Consider the following 23,792-nt stretch of genomic DNA (forward strand, 5'->3'; position numbering starts at 1 on the left):
AAGTTGCATTCTCTCTTTTGTTTTCATTAAGGCTGACTGCAATTGTAGCCAAACTTCAAAATACTGAAAGCAAAATGAGGATGACAGACCTGTAGAAAGGATGGGAATATAGTATTGGAAATAGTCAGATGAATGACTATTTGCAATTAATCACTTTGGTGTCTGGCTTCTGACTAAGCCAGCTATTCCCTTCAGATGTTCAGAGATGCTTTAATGTAACTTCTTCCATTTTTTCAACTAGTGGAAACAAAAGAATACTATTGACAATCTAGAATATTTTTTAAAATATTCTACAGACTGATATTTTATTTACCATATCACTTGAACCTTTAAATTTTCACCCAGCTTTGTTACTCTACCACGATCAGAATCTCTAATGCCTTTCTCAGAAGGCTTAAAATACTGACTGTCTGCCTGTGTTCAGGATTATAGAAAAACAATGAGACAAGAACAAAAGAAAAATGACTAGCTACAGGTCCCCAAGCTATAAAAAATTAATTAAATACAATTTATTCTTTTAAAGGTGCTTTTCATGGCACTACAATATTTTGCTGATGCATGTTGTCTTCCAGACAGCAGATTTCTTAAGAAAGATCTGGACATCTAAAAAACTATCAAGACGACAGAGCTTGCTACATAGATAATTAACTGAACAATAAAGGATGAAATCACTGCTCTGTAATTTCACCTGGTTAATTTGCACATTTGGCTTTATGAAGCTCTGCAAAGAAGCCAATATGAGGATTTTCAGACTTAGTTGCAAGTGACAGATGTGTCAGTGAACGTATTCCACATAGGACACTAAAGCCTTAATATATCTTCTGTTGCATCAGGATGTCACGTCAGGCTCACAGCAACTGCTGTCATATAATTGTTTATTTATTAAAGTGGCGAAAGATCAAGCATGATCATTCTCCAAAAGTAACTTGAGGAATTTAAGCCAAAGAACGTATAGGTAGTGAAAAAAGGCAAAGAAAACTGCCACTCCCTAGACAATTCTCACTCCACTAAGAAAACAGAAAGAAGACATTGGCCTCTTGCCTACAGAAGGGCTTCTTTCCACACCCAGCCCAGTAGCTTCACAAATGATGCCATTCTCCTTCATCATCTTTTGATTTATTGTGTATCTGGAAATACTGATGAGCCACTTAACACTCTGCTACACTGTCTGCTGCATCTCCTCCCTTTCTTGTGTTGGCCTGATGAAAACAGCAATGGCAAACATAATGAAAGGGAACTTCTCTAACTCCCCTTTTAACTTTTACACAGCACTCTAGTCTGGGGCAGGAAATGATGAAACTATTCCCTGACCCAGAAATTTAGAATCTAAAGGAAAAAAAGGAGTACAAAGGCATGCTATAATTACAAAATTATGAGAGCTACTGTAATTACATTCCATTTTGTCACGAGAAAAATTTAGAATTGGAAAAGAAGCTGGCCAAGGTCTTGTGTTACACTTGTCGCAGACAAAAAAAAAAAAAAAAAGCACTTAGTGGTGGAGACAAGTCTTTGGGATTGTTAAAAATGACACTGAGAGAAAGGCAGCAGTGTCAAATAGCATCCCAAAGCACAGACACCACAGTTTTCCATACAAACCCAAACAAAAGATGTTGCAAGAAATTTTTCAGCAGTGCCCCAGAGATCAGTATGTAGCTGGGAAATCCATTTAGTAAGCCATTTCCTTTGAAGCATTTCCACAAGGACAGGATAAATCAAACACAGAATTTTAAAAATGGTCTGCTTTATTCTCACCCAGAAGTAAGCCATAAGAGCCAAGCCTGGAGATGTATCCCTTACTTACCCAACAGCTGAGCACAGAAATTAAAAGCCCTTTCTCTCTGTATGGGTGAAGGAAGCGGACAAAGAAAAGAAAATGCAACATCTTCCTCCCCTCAAATTTCCAGTGTGAGGTTACAGAGCTAAACATACCAAGGCGACAAGACCAGTATCAAGGGGAATCTAGTAAGTCACCCTAACTGCTCTTGATTCTCAGCAAAAGCCACAGAAGTAACTTTGACCACAGCAAAAGGATTGACATCTTACGACAGAGAATGATAAAAAACAAGGTCACATTGGTACAACATCCCACTTGCTCTCTCTAGTCAAAGCTGATGAAACTATCTAAGCAACTGGATAACAATACAGAATCCCTACCTAATTCAGAAAGGACAAGCACAGAAGATTCCGACAATTGAAATGTCAATGGTCTACCTAGCTCCAAAGATGGCTGAATTTGGTCTGACGTGACAACAATTTCATACCACCACCTTTTGCCATTTAACTGCAATTGTAACAAACAAGGTGACAGATTTACTTTCTTTCTCCGCTGAAGACAAAAAGAAGGTAGTCAAATATTATTTTTTGAGAAACAAAATGTCAAGCTTTTTGGCACCCAAGCCTACCTGCACATCCTTCTTTCCCTGTGCCGCTGCTGTTGCTCAATTGCAGCCACAGCTCATTGAGATGAATCGCGTTCTGCCGAAGCTGCCTCATCAGTAAGTATTGCTGAAGCAATTTGGTAATGATCTTAATGCGCAGTGCTGGATTTTTATAGCCATCTCAATTGGCTATTAAAATACAGCACTGCACTTTGAAATTGCTACTGCACCACTTCAGAAATAGTTAGCGTGATGGAGCTGCAGAGAGTACTGTTCGTTTCATCAGAAACCTCACTCTTTGTGAATGACTTCTGGCAGCAGATATTTTAAATCTACTATGAGATTAGATGCTCGTCTCGCATATTAACCCAGGATTCTTAGAACTGCTTGGAGAGTTCTTAAGAACTGAACGGTTTCGAGGGAAAAACAAAACAAACAAAATATATGTATATAAAATTGCTGCGCAGTCTTCCAAGTCATTTTGTTTATTCCTATACTGCTAATGGAAAATGACATTGAAATGCAAAAGAGGGAAGTCAGAATTATCATGAAAATAAAAGACTTCGAACAAGTGTTATCCTGCGGCTCACGGGATAGCTCTAGTTTCAGGTGATACAACCAACAAGATGGATGGGTTTTGAATTCCATTTGAAATTATCCTTGTTGATTTGGAAAATCATTACTTTATCGATTGGCTACTTAGATCCAAAGATGGCTGAATTTGGTCTGATGTGACAACAATCTGATACAACCATCTTCTGCCACTTAACTGCAATTGTAACAAAAACCATGACAGATTGACTTTCTTTCTCTGCTGAAGAGAAAAAGATGGTAGCTAAAACCTGAAATGCTAGAACTGAAGTGCCACTCTAATAACTATTATTATGCAAGCTTCCAATAAAGAAGCACTACTTTTCCTCAGGAATGGAAGGAGCCACTCTACAGAATGAATGGCTTTTAAGAAATATTACATATATGGTAATTTATACAAATGAGGTGGCAAGTCTGTAGTGACCAAAGGCAGATTATACATTCAATATTTTATTTGTGCCATAAAGCAGAATATGGTAATAGCAGTTGTACGTAGATATCATCACTTAAATTACAGAACAAGATCCTCAGTCTGTGAAATATGAAGGCGCAGATATAACCTCCCACTTTTTCTCCATCAGGCATTGGCAACACTAATATGTCAAAATATTTTTGACAGCAAAGTCTTTGATAGCACTATCACAGAGCTTTCTAATTTTATGTGTTTCAAGAGAATACAATTTTCATGCAATAAACTACACAGACACTCACATATTCTTACATTAGACAATCCTAGCCTGCAGGGAAGTCATGCCTTTTAGTGCTGTTAACTTACAAATGATGCTTTTGAATCACTATCTTAAAATTGGAAAATTATGTACTAGTACTTGACAGAGCACTTTCTGCTAATTGGATGAAATGCGAGTCCCTTCAAGCAAAGACATTTCACAAAAAACGGTATTTTAGTTTCAGTTTTGGTGGTATTCTATTTATATCTGTAGTAAGTGACAGTGTGTTACAGTAATATGAAGTGAAGCACTTAAATTAGAGTTGAGAGCCTAAATAGTTTGTTAAATCTAGGTTTGGGAAAGTTTGCCTGCTTCCTCATTTTTCTTCAGGTCTCTTTTTTAAGTTGCCCCATTTTGCTCTGTTTTAGATCAGGGTTCACAGAAACCTGACAGTGCAGAAGGAGGAGAACACTGAAAAACAGAAGTAAATTCACAGCTGATGAGATCATAAGACTGAAATTCTAAAAGACCATAAGAAAAGGTTTAAGATTCTGTTCAAACTGTGAAAAAACAATTTTGTTCAAAACACTTTGGAACTATAAAAACATTTCTTAGCATGAAATAAAAAATGTTTTGAAAGGTTTCAAGTGATCATAAATTAACAAAACATCTGCCTAACTTGCCATCAAACCCTCTCTTCCCAAATACTAAAGTTTGCCATGCAGTATTTAGTGTCCCTTAAATTAGAGAAAATATGCCAGTATAGTAGTAGAAGTGATAGCTATATTAATAAAAAAATACGTATTGTCATCACGTCAGCCTGAAGCAAGCATTTGCAATCAATTTTCAAACAGGTACATCTGGAAGCTCTCAGTGCTCTCTGAAATTGGGAAAGAAATAATTGGGGTTCTTTTACAAAAGCTTCCTCTTTCATTTTAAGTGTTGTAGGTATTACCTGAGACAAAAAGGTAACCTTTGGCTTTGCTTTAGTAGATAAAAATTATAAGATTTCTCCTTTCCTTTCAGGGAGCAGCGCTTGTAAAAATTAATAAAACCCAAACCCCTATTCTGTTGTTCTGAATTTTTTAGCAGACATTTTAAAATACACATAATTCTACTGTACTGTTTTGACTATTTCAGTTGTCACTGCAAGCTGGGATGCTATCTATGCAGCAGAACACAAGATTTTTCCAATAAAGCCATCAGACCAAACTAAAATATGACAACTTCTATGAAACAGAAGTATGAACTTCTATGAAACTATAGACGGCAATAGACTAGAGAACATTTCAGTAATAATTCAAGATAAATCTACACTGAAATCATACCTTATATTGATGGTGAAAATCTCTGCATCTTCTGAATAAACTTCTGTAACTAATAAATGAGTTAAAAAACATGCTACTTAAAACATTCTTTTTTTAGTATAGTAAGAAAGCTTCATTACTACACAGTCACTATATTCAGCGTCATCAAGAATAAAACAAATAGTTATATGAAAAGGAAATCTATCACGTGCTGCATAGTTGCTTCGGGCCAGAACAGAAAACAATGAAATGGAAACTCTGGAACTGGTTATGCCCAATGACTTCATCTAACATTTAGATGGATATACATAATTCAAAGGATAAATACGTATTACGCCCTTTGTACTCATCCCATCTTATTTTTGAGTATTTTATTGAGATGCCCAGTTTAGGAGCTTAGTCTTTGCTGATCAAGAAGAAAATTAAGATAAGGAGGATAGCCATCCAGAGAGAGAGAGAGAATTGGGGTGAACAGTGTTTAACAGAGGCATTAATTTCTAATTTAGAGCCCCAAAACATAATAACACTCCAAATGTATTAAATGAAAAGTCCTGATATGGCCCTAATTCTAAGAACAGGGAAGAACAGAGGGATAAGTGCCCCCAAATATCTTTTGTTAAGTGCCCAAAGCTGGGTGAGGTCAAAATGTATCATTGGCTGAATTCACCAGGAATGAGAAAAAAGTGTGCTTACAGACAACAGAAAAGAGCCATAGCTGCTATCTGTCCAGAGCCTTTCTGTCTAAAAGACAGTGAACAAAAGGGCAGCTCTAGCCATCGCTGCAAGATTCTGAAGCAGTTCAAACACTGTAAGGATAGTTACTATTGAATTGGCATGAAGGGTGTGGGAAATTGATCCTTTTTCTCTACGATTTTATACTCAAGCCACCACAATATCCAAATGGCAGAATCAGCTGTCCTTTATATTATTCCTTTTTGGGGTGTTTTTAAGTCTGCCATTTCTCCTCTCAAGTTTCCTAGTATTCAGCTGTTCTGCTTGACGTACCCTAAACTTCATTTATGCAGTTGTGTTTTCTTTTAAGGTGTCACATTTCCTATAGAATTGAGGTCAGAAGTTTGTTAGGTGATCCAACACTGCTGTAGTTAATGGAATCATTATTTTCTGCATTATATTGTTTTCTTCCGGTATATAATATCAGCTCTTAAATTATCAGTTAGGTATCGGTAAGTAAAATATTACACAGCCTCTGTGTTTAAGCTTCTGACTGACAGAAATTTCCTACAATGGTAGACCAAAAATTTAAAAAATCAAGTTTAATTTGTATAACTAATCTTACATCAAGCATACCACTCAATACTTCTGGTTTTCGTAAAAAGTAGATTTGCAGTGTGATAGGATAGCACGAAAATCCCAGAGGCCAGCGGAACTCCTTTGGTTTATAATCCCCCAGTCAAATGCAATCGAACGGGCTTGAACGCTGTAATCTCTGAATAGTGACTGAAGGCTGTAATTCACTGCTCACACACAGCTCTTTGCAGGCTCTTATAGGAAGCTAATACACAAGTTATATCACCAGGCCAAATACCACCATTAAATTGCTTAGTTTTGAAGGTCTGCATGTTTGTTCCCCGGGAACAAATACTGCAGTGTACGCAATCCATTCTCATTACTGTTCGTCTTGTTATGCTTCCATACAGAGCAAGAAAAGCATATTACTTAAGGACAGGATTTTCAGTAGCCTCTAAATCCTATTGATTTTCAATGAGAAAGCCCCATTGTATATCCTTCCTCTGTTACAGCCCTCAGCTACTGCAAAGGGGCTGGCTGCTAAAACCGCAGGTGTCCTGAGAGGGACTGAAATAAAACACCAACTGTTTACTACCAAATGCTACGCAAAGCCAAGCAGTGAATCAGTAAAATCCCATGTCTGACGGGAGAGACGTACAAGAGGCACACAAAAGACAGTCTCCCAAGCGCGTGAAAGGGAAGAAGACCCCACAACGATCACGGTTAGCAATTACCTTCAAGACACAGACTATAGACATCAGCCAACATTACCAATCAGGTGTGGCAAACTGACGGATGCACAGCTTTAAACATCTACACAGCTGCAGCTCTGTTTGAAACCCTGATTTTCTGTTACACAACTCACTTGTGTCTCTGTCTACTTCCCAAAAAGCCAAGTTAAAGAGTTACGTGGCCTTTTAGCACGTACGATGCTTTTGTAAAGGGGATCTGCATTCAAAAGGGACCACTGCAGCAACTACCATGACCTTTCCTCTGCCGTATGCCCAAAGCCATTGGTACACAATGCGTATTTAACTTCTAAGGTTCAAAACAGATTTGTGAAATTAACCTACTTCTTTTATACGGTGGTTGCTAGCTAGAAAAATTAACACCCACTTACGAAAAAAATCTAACCTTTATGGACTCACAGCTTATAAAATTCCTCGTCCTGAATACCTCAGATGAAATGAAAAGAATATTACATAAAAAGCCTTGCAAATTTCCTTCCTTATCACCTTCAAGTGCTGAAAGATATGATCTACTACACATACACAGGCAAGCTAGTGATCTCTGAGTTTACATGGTATTACGGAAGCCAAGACTTGCTTTCATGTGGTAAATTCTCATCAGAGAGAGGAATGAACTCAGTGTATGCTGAGTTATGTACAGACAGACAGGGAAAGCAGCAACTCAAAAGACATTTGCTGCTCTAAGTTTAGTACAGAACAGCCTTATTGTCTAAAAAATAGATCCCCTTTCTTTATTCACTTTGTGACTAGGAAGGAAGGAATGGTGCGGGAACTACCACGCTGATTTTCAGGTCCTGCTCTGGACACCGAAACTTCCCAATTTCACTCTGAGAAGTAAGAAACACTGTGTATATAGATGCTAAATTGTTCTTGCACTGTATAATAATGGTGTGAAAGAGCAGTTCACAGATAAATCACCTGAAATATGAGTAGATAAGCATCACACGAATGACTAGCACTGAAACCTACAGCCAAGATTCACAGGTTTTATTCTCAAATTCTGGCATGAGTTTAATACTTCTCAATAGATAGTTTATTTTTCATGGAAGATTTTAAAAAATTCAAAGGAAAACTGCTACAGGCATTATAGTTAGGATTGATAAGATTTCCAACCAATCAATAACCTATTTTCTTCATTCTGCGTTTTTCATCTGTGGAATATAGAAAGCATACAAGGGTGTGCTTCCTTACTGCCTCAATCATAAATATAAACCCCCTGGATTTTGCAAAGAACTAGTCCATCAACTTTCTTTTCATCCAAGTTTCCCGTTAACTTATTTCTATGATATCGAAGTGAAAATTTAAAAAATATATTCAGCTTAACAATAAATTTCAGAATTTGTAGCACATATCTGTAGTAAACTTCATATAAGAATATAGCTACAAAATTGATGTTTGTAGCACTAAGCAGCAAAGTTTCTTTAGCTTGTCATAAAAGGCACCTTTTTGGTATCCACTCTCTTTTATGAAAATAAATGTAAAAATAAATAGTTTCAGGCATACAATCAAAACAAACACAATACAAAAATGTCATTAGATAATGATTGCCTCTCCTGTCCTTTTCCACAATGCAGCAAAAATTTGGTCATAGCGAATAATTTTTACTGTTTCCTCACAACCTGAAAGGATATGTTAATTTTAGTTTCTTTAGCCTCAGGTTGCTCAAAATGACTGTCATATCACACACTTAGTTTCATTCCAAAGCTTTGAAAACACCGCTGTCTGCACTGCTATTCTGAGTTCATACACATAGAGAATCTCATTAGAAATGCTTTTCTATTAGAAAGTCAATTTAGCATTGTAATTGACCACAAGAACCCAGATTTTCGGGGGTTTATCCTTAGATGCATGTTTAAATATATCTTCCTGTTTGCCAAGAGCAGAGGATGATGAATATGTGTCAAATAAGCATGATATATGTGGCGTAATATTGAAAACTGTGCTCTCTTTGCTTACTATGAATGGATAATCTCACCGATTCCACGTGAATTCGAAACAAATATACTCAATTACTGGTATAAAAAACTATACAGAAGCATACTGTAATATTCACATGAGATGAAATGTAAACGAAACCACTGAAACAGCTACAAGTTATTCACTGTAGATAAACCAGGTACAATAATCTCATATGCATGGCATATATTGAGACATGCAAATTTCTTCATTTCATGTATATACCATTAACTAAAGACCTGCTTATGAAATAATTACTATGGATCCAAAAATCTAATGCTGTTCATTCTATTTGTATGTACTGTGAAAAATATCCATTTTCTTTGCTCAGAAATTAGTTATGATGAAAAATACAATAGTCAGAGGGAAATTTCAGTCAGGAATAACAATGAAATAAAATTTGTTGAAAATAACACTTCTGCAAATAAAACCTTTTTGCAAAAGGAAAAGTGAAAATATAATATTCACAATTTGTACTAATGCTTCTATAAAGGAGTTTAGATTTTTTTTTTTCTGTAATCAGAAGGTTCTGCTGGAAGTGATAAAGCTGAGTTAGACTATTGAAGGGTTCATGCTAGTCTTCCATGTAATTTTGTTGATGGATAAAATAAAATTCTCCTGCCTATCTGGGTAAGTTAGTATTCTTGGCTTCTTGATAACTGTAGGAGATATCACCAACATGAAAGTAAAAAGGATAAGTTGGGTAATCATAAAGCCTTCTGCACAAAGGGAGAATTCTGAAACTCTGTATTCAACAGCACCTTAAATGAAAGTCAAAGGTCTCAGGTACAGGAACTTTAGAGGAAGCATATGTGCTGCCAATGTAAAGCCTAATATCTCTGCATCTTGCATTTCTTCAGGAGGTAATGAGCCATCTCTGCAGTAAACATCAAATGAAACAAACTGCAACTCCTTGAATTCCTTTACATTTCAGGAAGAGACATGAAACCATGAATTCACGTTCTACCAGACTAACTTAACTGCATTTCAGCATTTGACAGGTCAACCAGTTAACAAATCAACAGTCAGATGCCATTTGTGCTACATGAGAGGTTAAGCATCGAGTTTAAAATGGATGTCTTTTCATTTTCATATTACCTTTAGGTCCTTTGAACAACTTGATCTCTACCACGGTCTCCAGAATAGGTCTCCTTCGACGAACATACAACCGCACTATGGACCCAGCCTCTTTCAGGGCCTCCACGGCTTTGCTGTGTGAGACTTCTGACACGTCGACCTCATTCACTCGCAAGATGCAATCATTGACCCTACAAGAAAACCAAAGAACCATAGATACTAAATGTTTCAGCCGTTATTTTGGACCGCACAGAGTTTTGCCAGTAGTGCTGCAAAATGAAGAACACTTCATTGGGAAGGCAGCCAGATGACAGACTTAATGCGATGTGCTTCATCAACAACGAGACAGAAACAGAGCACTTAGTCCCTCCAGAAGACACACCTGCTTCAAACTAAAGTCTGCCTAATCACCCACACCTACCATCCTCCTTCATAAACTGGGGTTGGATCACTAGAGCGATAGAAATGAGTAATAAACAACTTGTCTTTACAGACTTCATTAAAACACTTTTTACGAAACAATATAACGAAGTTGAAACATTCATGCTGCATGCTATTACTACTGAAGTTGCTCTTAAGGAAATCAATTGATTTAATTTAATACAGAGAACAGTAACTGTTCAAATGCCTCCTTAAATCTCTCATATTTCTTCATCAGAGCCATTCTAAGTTTTCAAAGTAAAAATGCAAACAAAAAAGCAGACAATTTAAAAGAGAATGTTTCACGCTAAATAATTTAAGTAAATTTCATTCTTTACATTTTCGTCACTGACTGTAGGCTCCAAGATCTGCTGTATGGTGATAGCGTCTGTTTTTCATAGAATACTAATAAAATTCCCGTATACTCTTACTTTGGGCATTATCTGAGGAGGAACTAATATGCTCACCCACAAAATGTCCTGGTTAGATGGAGTAGTATTCTCCTTATCTGACGTATTTGTCCAAGGAAATTACACCTTGAGAGCACTAAAATCCATCTCCAAAGCAACAGGCTAATGACTTAACTACTGGGCCATCCTTTCTTTGCAAATGAGGCTAACTGAGAAGAGCAAATTCTAAAGAACTAGATGAATTGAGACTATTGTTCTTATGAAGTACATTTATTATGAGATGCCTCTAAGTATTTTGGGTACAGAAGAAACGGGCATATGTAAATGAATATGTTCTGCATGTCTGAAACGACAATCAGCGAAGAAAATATAGGTTTCTAAAAATATTCCCATTTCCGCTATGTTTCTATACATAAAGATCAATTATCAAATGTTACTCTTTATAGCAAAAGAACACTTGAGCTGGGTATTGCGCAGGAGTCTTTGCACATGAAGGGAGAACGAAGCTTTACCAAAATTGTATCTGAACTCTGAGAATTTAGGATGGATTTTTGTTATGTTCCTGTGCTGCTGCGGCTGTGTTTTTTTTAAAAAAAAAAAAAAAAAAAAAAAAAAGACCAAACTATTTGAAACCAAAGACTTTTTGTGTTATCAGCCTTTTGGAAGAAGATTTGCATGGGAAAATGTTGGTAGCAGCCTTTATCTGACAACTGGTCGAACATGGAAAGGACACTCATAGGGAAATTGGTATTTCCCTTCTGATAAAAAAATACTGTATTGCAAAGTTTCCGGTTTTCGTTCAATGGTTGGGTTTGCTGCTTTCCTTCAATGCCAGGAATATTAATTTTCCAAAGGCTTAATTGTGTGGTTTGTCTGTCAAATTAATAAGTGCTCTAATATAAATCACTTTATTCTTTTAAATAAATCATGAATACATCCTGCTAGTGCTTCCCACTCAGAAAGATAGTAATTATGTCAAAGCTGCTATTCTTTCTATTAATATAACTATATATCTGATTCTTGTCAAATTTATAACTCTTAGTGTTGTCATATCTGAAATATAATTGGCTATATCAGGCTTATTGAACAAACTATAGGATCTTAACCATTGGATGGTTATGAAGATGAAAATGTCGGAAAAGATTATAAAAACACTAAAACGGAGGATTGCATTTATTTTGTTTTTGTATACTCTGTGCCTTGCATTGATAAATAGTGATAACCCTATCTACCTAAAACCTAAAAATAAAGGCTCTAGTGATGCCTCTTGTCAAGGGAAAAAGCACAACTTTTGGAGAAAGTTCATAAACAACATGGAATTAACTTCCCAAAATCAGTAAGCCACACAACTCCATTGACTTGAAAAAGCAAGACCCTTTGGAAAACAACACTTAGACTCCAACAGAAATCTCACCTTAGTGTCTAAAGCTGGGCCCTTTCGAGTTACTTTAAAACAGTACGGCTATCTTTAATAAAACATACACAGACTAACACTGCTAGTGTAAGAGGAATGTAAGAGGGAGAGAATAGAAAGCTGAGCCAGTGATAGAAATCTGTTCACACAAAGTATTTCATTTGTATAGAAATATAAACTTTGTCAGTGCAGAAGTAGCAGGACAACAATTATCCTATCCACTCTGCTATGACAAACACATCCAGTGCTAGATAGCCAGCTATACCCTTCTGAACCGATAGGCCTCCCTCACAGAGAAAGAGATGAGGTTTTTATTCTTCATACATAAAAAAAATACAATATTCAAGAAGATTCATGCACATGCATCAAAGTGTGTACATACATATGTGCCTATAGAGTTCTGCGGGCTTTAGCACAATTTTTTGGAGGACGTGCTGACCCAGAGCTGGATCAACAGAACACAATGGTCGCAGAGGTCTACAAATATTCTTTGAGAATATTCAGACCTCTGAAACAGCAGGTCCATGGTGCAATGAAATAAACAGCTTAAGCTGGTGAGATGACTCTAACCTTAACCATAATGGCTAAATGATTCTTTTATTATTATTAACCTAGAAACTCCAGAATCTTTTTTAAATTTAGAAACACAGACCACTTGGAAGATAAATCATTATTCATCAAAATACAAGACAATTTCGGAGAACAGAATAAAACAAGGAAGCTGAAGCAACATCTCAACATGTAGACTGTAATGTCATATTTTTCTCCTTACATCTATGCAGAAGGTTTTCAGGGCCAACACTTGGCAGAATTGTTATTATCTAAAGACAGATCTCTGCGACAGTGGGCTTGGGATATTTTTTCCTTCTATTTAAACTTTTACAGTACAGTCCCTACTCTCTAAGAATTTTGTTCTTTTAGTGACCTATAAATGCTGCAACTATATAAACCTCAAATAATAGCAAAAAAAGTCAGTAAATCCAGTTTAAGAAAATTCTTTCAGATGATGAAGTGTATGGTCTTACCACTTAGGGGCAAAATTATTTTGCCCTCGCAAACAACTCTCCAATGTGTTCTCCTGGCTTCACTGAGATATTGAGATATGGCAAAAGTTTATTCCAGTTGATAACATGGATTTCTTTCCCCGTTTATCTCAAAATCTTCCTAAGGCCTGTAGATGGGTATGCACTATATATAAAAGTCAGTTTCAGGCACAGTTTCAGACCTGTGCCAAGGAGAAGATCTGCCTCATAATCCAAGCTAGTAATACACAAGTCCAACAAAAGAGATTCTTACAGTTTCACCAATACCTACAGTAATTCAACACAAAAAAATCCAGGCAGGAGGAAAACTGTTCCAAGAAGACTTTCCTTGTTTCCACAACAAAATACCAATTTTTTTTTTAATATTGAACCATTTCTTTAACAGTCTCAGCACTTTTAAATTATTTCCATTCTACTTTTAAACCTTAATGCCATATGCTTCTTTGAGTAAGCTCTGTTCACAGTTATTTTTTGAGTGCAAAAAATTTTAAAAATTTCTAACAAATCATAGAACGTTCTAATGAGAGAGCAGAACAGAAAGACATACTCTAAGCTTTGCAGTTGTATGCTACGTTGACTTTTGTAACAATTAAGAAACTAGAGGAAATTCTATTTTCTCTAATTCTATACAAAAAGAACTCTTAAAAATTATTCTTAATATGTAGAACTTCAAATGATAAGATTTAATATAATCTCAGCATCTGCTGATGATACAGATTCACAGAGTTCTTGACTAAAGTGACTCATGTGAAGAGGGACTTCACATCTCAGTTCAGCACAGCATATAGGTCTCTGACTAATTTTTGAGGTATAAGTAATACTATTTCTATTTTAGCCGAAATACTCAAATGGGTACTTAGCATTTATGTATATACTTAAATTTATTTAAGTCTGTAGAATCACCCACGCAGGTAACGGCTGAGTTAAAATGAGTTGGGCAGCTCTTACTGTGCCAAGCTGGCTCATCTAAATACTTTAACAAAATGGATAGATTCTACAAGACTTTTGTAGTATAATTCAGATATGAAGGACCCTGGACATAGAACACATGCTATAATCAGGCCAAGACAGTTACAACTGATACAAGAAATATAAGAGAGATTTTGCTGTTAAGGGGGAAGTCAGGGACACAGAGATTTACCAACAGTTGTTGCTATTTTCAAAGCAAACAAGGGGTTGGGTTAAGAAAAAATACTATTCTTTAAGGGCCTATTCCAAGTTTGTTCCAAACATGACTACCTTCATCTGAGTTTCATGTTTACTGTCTTCAAGAAACTGTGCAGATATCCTTGAAAAGCTGATAATTGCGTGAGTCAAGTCGTAAGTAAACAAGACGAGTACAATCCTTAGGCACTTGTTAGAAATATAGTAGGCGACAACTGTTAATGATCATTCTGTTCACTTGTTCTGTGCAATATGGTGCCCTGAAGAGAAACCCAAAGCAGCAAAGAGCCCCAGAAGACCAAATGGTCCTGCCAGGACTCATTAGCCCACTTGCAGCTCCACAAAGGAGCCAGTTGGAACCAACTGTGGACTCAAGAACAAGGGAATGATCTGTGCTTCATGGGACAAAGTCATGACACCAAAAGCTGCAATAATCCACAGGTCTCAGTTATCACCCAGGTGCCTCCAGACTAATTGGCAGTCTATTAATGGGACAGCCCTGCTTCTCACAAATACAGTTGCTATGATTTCTATTGCAGAATGGCCAAGATTAATAGATTATTTCTAAGCAAATCTAGCTTTTTTTTTAGCTGCCTATCAGAAAAGCTTAAATTGATATGGACTTTATTTACTCTTTAATCAAAGCTTTGACATCAAGGTAAAAATACTGCTATTGAGGGAGAATCAGTGCAAAGCTATGGAACACATCAGGTAGATACATACAGCCACATACCAATGTGGAGGTATCAGGTAGAAAACAAAAGTAGGACAGAAGCACTAAACTTTCACTTCCTTTCTTTGCTCCTGCTTTGGCTAACCTTTTTAGCCAGTCTCCCTATAAAAGGGTTGATGCTTTCTGTCTCCCAGAAGTTACAAGAACACAGTACTTTAAGCAGGAACACAAGATTATAGATGAGAAGCTGAAAGGACTGATTATTATCCTTTCTTCAGGAGATCAACGAATAATAATATAAATACATTATCTGACTGTAGAAGAATCAGTCCAGCCCATTAGTTAGGGAAGACTGACTCTCTCTCCCCTACTTTTTTTTTTTTTATTAATTCTATATGCACCCTTTTATGCCATAGTGAGTAAAATTTACAGCACATAAGGATAAAAAATGTAATTATTGGTACTGGCCCATATAATTTCTTTCCCAGAGGAATAGATTATCATTTTTTTTAAATTGCAACTAAGAATTCAGAATAAAGGATGTCAAATTTACTACAGCAGTCTTCAGATCTGTCTTTCGAATTACAGAATATAGAGCTAAAACTAAACACCAATGATAAACACCTATGTACCACAGGGCATACTGTTTCCTTAGGTATAATGATCCGTAGACACATGATCCAAATTCTGGAGCAAATTCATATACACCCTCAGGCCCCTTTCTGATATTGTAAAGTAGTGTAAAACTACTACTATGTCCAATTTAAAAATAAAGGGTTAAAACTTAACAGTGGAACAAAATTTCTGGCTATTTCTGGAAGCTACAGAGGATCTAGTACTTATGAAAAGCTCTGAAGAAGGTACCAGGCAACCCTAACTCAAAATTTGACACTTCTGTGCTTTATAATGAAATTCCAAATATCTCAGAACGGTTAACGGCTAAAAATAATAGTTGATAAAAGATATGATTTTTTTTTTGGGGGGGAAACAATTTATGAGTTATACAGCAGAATTTGAGCTGAACTTAATAAAAACGTGAACTCCTAGGAGTGATTTTGACTTAAATATATATGCAAATATTGCTACAATAAAATTGCAACCCATCTGTGTTTAACATGAAGGCACTATTTGAAGTGTGGAATCTAACCTCTGCCTCTAGCAAGAGCAGAACTGTCTTTGGTTCCAAGGAAAGTAAGTAAGGACTGCAAACACAATGCTGCATTTCTGAGAGGAAAAAAAATAATCCTTCAGTTCTCTGAATTCTTTAGCAAGCAGCATTAATCTCTTACAAGGAAATGAACTGGTGAAAAGATAATCTTTCCCCCCAAAATGCTGGCCTGGTGCCACCCCAACTCTTCCTGTGCAACTTTGAGAAGGTCAGTTCTTTTTTTTCCATAATCTTCAAAAAGAGGATTAAAACCCCACCTGCGTCCCACTTCCTTTGTCTCCTGTTTACAGTCTAAATAAACTTTCCAGAGGAGAGTCTACACCTTCTTGGCTCGTCTCAAACAGGGACTAACCCTCAGTGCTGCCCTTAGGCACGCTCAGCATAAATAACAGACAACCAGCAAAGGCAGCTCCCTGCCCTTTCCTGGCTGCAGTCACCCTCGTAACCCGTCTCCAGAAATGAGAGATGACGGCCCAACACTTCCACCGTGCCCAAAGGTTGCTCTGTGTGTGTGTTTGTGTGTGTCCAATGATGGCAACTAAAGTCTTGCGCAGCTTTCCTGTAAGTAAATCCACCCAGATGGATGCTTTCTCCACTGGCACTAGGAAACCAGTTTCGGTGTCCTGGCCGTGGGAAGCCTGAAGGCTGGAGCATGGCTGAGCTCGCAAGCCCTGCCGAAAAGCCGGGTGTGCTCATTTAAGGCTAGTGCCGTGCTTCTGCCGCCTCACAATTCATGCCAGCAACTGAAATGATTTTCAGCCCAGAGTCTGAAATAAAAAGAATCTTACACGTAGATTTTACTGCCAGTTAATGGAAATCCAGTCTGTCCTTCAGCACACCGCCAGCCTTCAGCCCACGGCGTGAGGTCTTGGAGGGTGACCTGAAATTGTGTTAGTTACCCCCACAGTTCACCGTTCACCCCTGATGAATTTTTGCAGTGTTTTTGGCATAGGAAAGAGCCACCTATCTTTCCAAGCGAAAGTCAATCTCTAGTGTGTTCCTTCCTAAAAGGCAGAACCCAAAAGAAGCAGAGGAGCAGCAGAAAAAGCCTGTGTACGTGGATCCAGCTTGCTCCCTCAGGATCGGTGCAGGGTCTCAGACACTTTTCTGATTCCCACGTTAGGACTCACTACCACAAAGTCCTAGGCCTTGTCCTCCAGGAGGTTGCATGAGAAAGGAAAAAGGACAAAGGAAATTCCTCCTTTGTATACCAGGAGTCCAGTGATGATTTAGGAGGTAAAAATGCCTGCTGTAATACAGTCAGAAATTTCAGATCACATCCAGGATGGCTTAAGGTCACACCAGTGTGACTCGCAGGTGAGCTAGCAGAGGACTTTGAGTTCTGTTTCACTTCCAGAATGGAGACTGGAGCCCAAATTGTCAGGGAATAATTCAGATTTCAGAAAATACTTCTGAATTTCAGAATGTGTTATTGCCCAAAATGACTGTGTGTTTCCATACCCTGTTAATGACGTGACCTTGCTGAGACCTGAGACACAACCAGCACAGCTACTGTCAGAAGACACTTACATTCATTGTCCTTCACTACTGCTTTAGTTACTCATGGGTTTTTTTTAAAAGCAACCGCCATCTTAATGAAATGTCAATACATTAAAGGGTCTGCATAATAATAGTTGAATTTAAAATACAAGTGATTGGTAACAACCTCAGTAAAAATATTAGTGGAGCAGCTCCTTATCACACATAGCACCTCTTTACCCCTCTCCCTACGTTTCATTTATGACTCTAATTTCTATTTTTGACATTGCAAGTCAGAAACAGGCAGCATACTGCACTATATAATTAGGAATGGAAAAGTCCCTGCAGCCTTTAGACTGTTAGAAGAAAATATATTTAGAGGCTTGAATATGTTCCTATTCACACAGTTTCAATAGAGGACACATCAGCGTTTGCTTTTCTTTTTTTTTTTCCCCCCCTTTTTTTCTTTTCTTAAAGGTCTTAAACTCAGCTGTAATACTTCACTCCAGGCAGAAGCTTGGCTCAAAAGCAGTTTATCTGTTGTTTAAAGTACTTTGGATCATTTCTGCATTCTAGCCTAGTTCTGAGAACTTCCCAGGGCAAGGCTGGTCCTCTCCTTCAGTTAACCCTTTCTGCCACACGGAACAGATCCTTTTATCCTTTTAGGCAGTGTGCTTATGTCACAGGGTGTCTGTTTGTTTGGGAGTGTTTATATACACCTCTTGGTTGAAAATACCCACCAAGCTAATACCTAGAGTCCAAGAGAGCGTGACCCCAAAGACAGCTCATATTACATCAAATTGGCACAGTGAAATCCCATGCAGAGTTATCCAAGCCAGCTCAGACACTGACAGAGTAGATCTAGCATGGAAATCCACCTGGATCAGTATTTTCTATATATCTCCAGCCAACTACCACAGGTAAAAGGCCATATTAATGCAGCTCTGCAATGTTGAGCTCATTTAGCATGAGCTCGAGTTCCTGCGCAGCTTGCCATGCAGTGATTGATTTCAAGAGGGGGACCATTAATGGCTACCAACAGGAATAAAAAGAGAAAAGAGAAAAGAACAGTCACAACCCTGCAGCGCAAAAACCTCTCCCATAGATTAAAATCAAAGACCTTGGCCCTCGGCAGCAGGATTGCTGCAGAGACACACAGCTAGGCAGCAAGGCAAGACGGCCACCAACCAGGCTTGCACCGGAGCCACCCAGCTGGACCTTACCGTCCCCGTCCCTTACCGATCCAGCTCACCCAGAAATCAAGACCTTTGCCTAAAGGAAACCCTGCTGCCCCTATTGCCTGGGTGATCACACTGTATGGAAGATCAGAGCTAAAATGTGTGGAATAAGGTCTTGTCTCGCAGAAAAGATAAAAGCTGTATGAAGCCATAATCCAGACTGGGGGTCCATCTAGCCTGCTGTTTCTTTCCAACAGTGGCCTTAACTAGACGGTAAAGGACAAGCATTAAGGCAGTATTTACCCAGAAAACGTTTTCAGCTGCTGACCACTCTGAACTTTCCTGAGTCAGAGACACTTTTTTTTTCTTTTCCTTTAATAACCCTTCCACAAATTTGTTTAACTGCTGTCAAAACCCACACAGACGCTTAACATCAGCAGCGTTCTCTGTGAACCAATTCCACAGCTTTGTTACCAGTTAAATAAAGACCTGCTCATGGATATTTCAACCTGCTGCTTATCATTTTCATTTGATGTCCCCAAATCCTCTCATTAGAAGAGGTAGCAAACATCGTTTCCTGGTCATTCTGGTTTTGTCCTGTGGTTAGGAAACAGGACATAATCTCTTACCTCTTGTAAGTGATTTTTCACCATAAGAAGAAGGGGCCTGCTAGGCAAACTCTTCAAGCCAAAGGCATATAGCTGAACTACTGGTAACACTAATTTAATTTCAGAGATGGAAACACCACCACCCATCTTTCTGTTTATCTGAATGCCTCTTGGCTGTAACACCTACAGATTTATAACTGAACTCTGAAAAAAATGCAGTTCAGGCTGAAGTTGTTTTTATTATATTTTTCTTGACAAAAGTGACATTGTTTATGCTGAATAATTTTTCCAGTCAAGCGCAAAATAAATTTCATTCTAGTATGCTTTGAATTAAAATAAAATTAAATAAAACATACTAAAAGGTTAGACAGTCAGGGAAACAAAAATCAAAACAACAATCTGCTGTCTTATTACCCAATATCATCTCCTAGAAAAACACTTTAAATACCTGTTTCCATCACTGAAATTGTTGCACTTTGTATAATGTAATGCTCTTAAATTGCAGTCGAAATCTCTCATTATTCAGGAAACCATCCTCAATCACAAGACTAGAAAGAAATTCTGCCTCTTGCTTTGACTTGATGAAATCGTTAAATATATTACAGAAATTGTAACAGCAATAGAAACTATTGCAGGTGCACGTGAGGTTGCCGCTGAGCAGCCCTCAGGGCATCCATAGAGAGGAGACCCTGGTCCACAACCTCTACCTCCCTCTCAAAGCAGCATGCTCACTGCAAGGTTGCTTTGACCCCATGAACATCTACTTGTCTTTGAGGAAGAGAAACAACTTTGGAAGGAAAGAATAGAATATGTTGATTTCACAGACGCTCCAGTTTAATGGTCTGATTACTCCTCTGGAAGGCGTGTTGCCCAGAGAGCACAGGATGGTGGATGTAGGTTCCCCTTCAGAGCTGAGCTGAAAGGTGATTTTGCCACTGCTTTAATGAATTAAGGAAGCCCTGATTTACCCTTTTCCCTTTGTCACGGAAAAGCGATTTGGGCCTCCTTTTGTATCAAAAAATGTTTGCTCAGCTTTAGCATAGTATTCTGCAGTCTTTTTAGACCTGAAATTTGTAGATAGCAAATTGTTATGCAGTGATGTACCCCGCACTCCGTTGAGAAATGCTCGCAGGGCAAGGGAGGCTTAGAAAATAGCTTATTGAAAAAGTTACATGTCAAATAAAGAAATTGTATAATTTAAATAAATTGCCACATATATTGAAAACTTTCAAAAATTTACTACTGTCAAATGCACTAAGCATTTATATTTTAAATTATTGATTTCCAGTAACAGCTTGGTAAGCAGTTAATCCGAGGCGATTCTTAGCTGTAGGAGAGAATTTGTTACTAAAGCTTCAAAACTAATACTAATTTCAAAATCAATAACTTGACATTATTAATTATTATTATTATTATTATCATCATCATCATCATCATCATCATCTATATAAAAGCTGAAGTTTCACAAATTATATGAATGCTCACTGCATAGTATTGACTTGGTATTACTTAAAATTTACTCATGATGACCTCATGCAGTATGGTCAATAATATCCAGGAGCTAAAAATGGTGGTAAATTCCACATCAACTCCAAATACCATTCTCTACATCCTCACCTTAGGAAAAAAAAACCAAACATACAGTTAAAATTTCTCAGGTATCTACTTGAAGGTTGAGCCAACAACAACACAATGAAAAAGTGCTGTTCTTTTTGTGTCAGAGTAAAATTTGGAGAGATTAAGGATGCTTCAGAGACAAACCCAATGCAGAGTGAGGAGAAAAAATCCTAGTGCAGAATGAGAAGCAAAACCCCACTAGGTTTAACGCCTCCCAGAAGAGCCTTGCCTCCCTGCAGACACTTTGAGAATGGGAAGCAGTTATTAGCTGATGGTTGCTGGTCTCACAGGGTGTAGCTGTACGGGGCTGAGGGAGGAGTAGCTAACACCCATTCAATTTGCACACAGACAGACTCGAGCGTAAACTTTTAGAGAAGTCGACTCTAAGTACACCTATAACAGGAGAACTCCTCCTTTTTTTTTTCTTTTTTTTTTTTCCCCCTTCCTCACAAACATCCTGAAAGCAGAATGATATCCTGTCGCTGCATAATGCTTTTGGAGCTGTTCTAAATCATTTATAATGAAATGATTTTCTGCGACATCAAGCCTTTAGTTACTGCTTGGCTAGCATAACTCATGGCAAATTAACTCTCTTTTGCAAGGTAAGCCACACCTATAGTAATTTTGTACAGAGTTTATGATCTTTCACTTCACACATTATTCCTTCTAAAATGCCCCCTGCATAAGACATTCTCCTCTCCCCCCCGCACAAGTTATATTGTCTTCAAGCAGAGTTAGGGGCTGTGGTACACAAACATCTGTCAAGGTAAAGCCCTTCCCATTGCCAGACACACCAGTATAAAACACAGATCAAAACACTTCTCCACCCATAAAAGACCATTTTGTCCTTATCAGACCTGAGATCCCTACCTTAACTTACTGGAAATCAAGTGTGACTTTACTAAAACCAACCGATTTGGAGTAGCGCGGAACAGACACCCGCGTGAGGTGATTCAGGCCAGCAGCCCTGCCAGATATAGTCAGCAGCCCCTGGCCACACGCCCGGCCAGCAACCCATCAGCCCGGAGGCCCCACGAGCCCATGTTTTTGTTTAAAGGTTCATGTTTGACTGCGAGCTGGTGACAGCGAGGGGACGGCGGAGGAAGCAGAGGGTTCGGTGTTGGCAGGGGAGGGGGAGGCAGAGGGCGGGCAGGACGCTGGGGCCCGTCAGGCGCTCCAGAACCCTTCCCTGAAATGGGCTCGCAAACCTCTCTCCAGTTTTCTTTATTAACGTCCTTCGCCAGATCTACAGGAACTACTAGTTCCTTTTTCTACATGCCCCCTTCCCCCCCCAAATTTAGTTGCTTCTCCCACCCTGCGTTTCTTCTCCCTCTGCATTTCTCATCCATCTCGGTCCTCAGCTTTGGTGTCCTCTGCTCTTACCACATTTTTCCATTCCTCCGTCCGTTCTCTAACTCCCCAGTTATCCTCAGTCTCTCTGCGTCTCGTCTCCCGCCACTGCCATGTACGATGCTTTCCTTCGGAAACTACTCCCACTAGCCACCGGGCGCTGGAATTCCCGGAGCGCTGGAATTCCCAGCGCATCCAGCCTCTCTCGGCAGCTGGGTCGGGGCGGCTCTGGCAGCCGGCGGAGGCAGCAGCCTCTAATGGTGGCCAGAAGGAAAACTTCTGCTGACAGAACCGGTGTTCATGTCTGCCCTTCAAAGCCAGAGGGACGGCGGAGAGGCGAAGGATGAGAAGAAGGAGGTGTAGGTAGCTGTGGGGTGTTGTGAGAGGGAGGCGTTGGGATAAAGAAAGGGGAAAGAAAAACAAAACGCTGTAAAGTCTGAGATGAATGAAGGCACCAGGAAGCTGCAAAGCTCCTCCCCGCTGCGGGGCTGCTCTGCAGGTAGTGGAAGATGCCCCAGGCCAGGCTCCGTAGGTGTGGTGGAGGGCAGGGACGGCTTGGCAGCCCTGACTTACCCTCCGAGCCCTCGGGTTGAGCTGGCTCCAGCGCCATGCGGGGGCTTCGAGGCCCGGAGCAGGAGCAGCTGCCTCCGCCCGGCCTCGGCGAGTCCAGCCCGGGGAAGGACCAGCCGCTTCCTTGGGACTGAGATACGCTTTGCCGGCTACGTACACCCAGCTACGGGTTCTTCCTCACCCCTGGTTAAAATCCTCCCGACTGAGACTAGCACCGTCTGAAGCGTATTCAGGTTTGTGCAGGAAAACCAGTTACAACAGATAACCCAGGAGGCAATTCCAGATTCAGGGTTTTTACAAGCACTTTTCATCTGGGGCTCTCAAGGTGCTTTGCAAATATGAACTCGTTTAAGCTTCCCAACAACCCCCGTGAGGCAAAGATAATGATCGCTATACCCAATTTTACAAATGGGGAAACTTCAGCATGAAAGAAGAAAAAGCGTTGCCACAGATCAGGCATGGCAAGTTGAGAACAAAACTACGCAGTCCTGCCTCCCAGGCGCTTGCACTAACAAGTAGAAAACCCTCCCTTCTGCTCTGGTTTGATTGGGAATAGCTATTCCAAACAAAGGTGTAGCGTTAAAAAATGAAGGAGGAGAAAACACGTAGTTCAAGTTCAGTAAGAAACTTTGGCAGCTTCAGAGCATCAGTACCATGAGGCTGCACGCTTAACATCGAGTTAGCTGCAACTTGGAGGAGAATGCAAATAGGTAAGTAAGGGGAA

The 23,792-nt window shown here is 39.0% G+C and overlaps 1 protein-coding gene across 24 annotated transcripts in view; it reads right to left on the reverse strand.

Annotated features, from left to right (window-relative positions):
* The window catches only part of DLG2 (discs large MAGUK scaffold protein 2), a 1,060,606-nt gene that overhangs the window by 326,101 nt on the left and 710,713 nt on the right, over positions 1–23,792 (reverse strand). For all 24 annotated transcript variants that reach the window (XM_063325909.1, XM_063325871.1, XM_063325941.1 and 21 more), the window contains one exon: positions 9,996–10,165. In XM_063325909.1, coding sequence (XP_063181979.1) covers positions 9,996–10,165 — 170 coding nt within the window. The remainder of the gene's footprint in view (positions 1–9,995; positions 10,166–23,792) is intronic.

The sequence above is a fragment of the Chroicocephalus ridibundus genome, chromosome 1 (assembly GCF_963924245.1).
Source record: "Chroicocephalus ridibundus chromosome 1, bChrRid1.1, whole genome shotgun sequence".
NCBI lineage: Eukaryota > Metazoa > Chordata > Aves > Charadriiformes > Laridae > Chroicocephalus > Chroicocephalus ridibundus.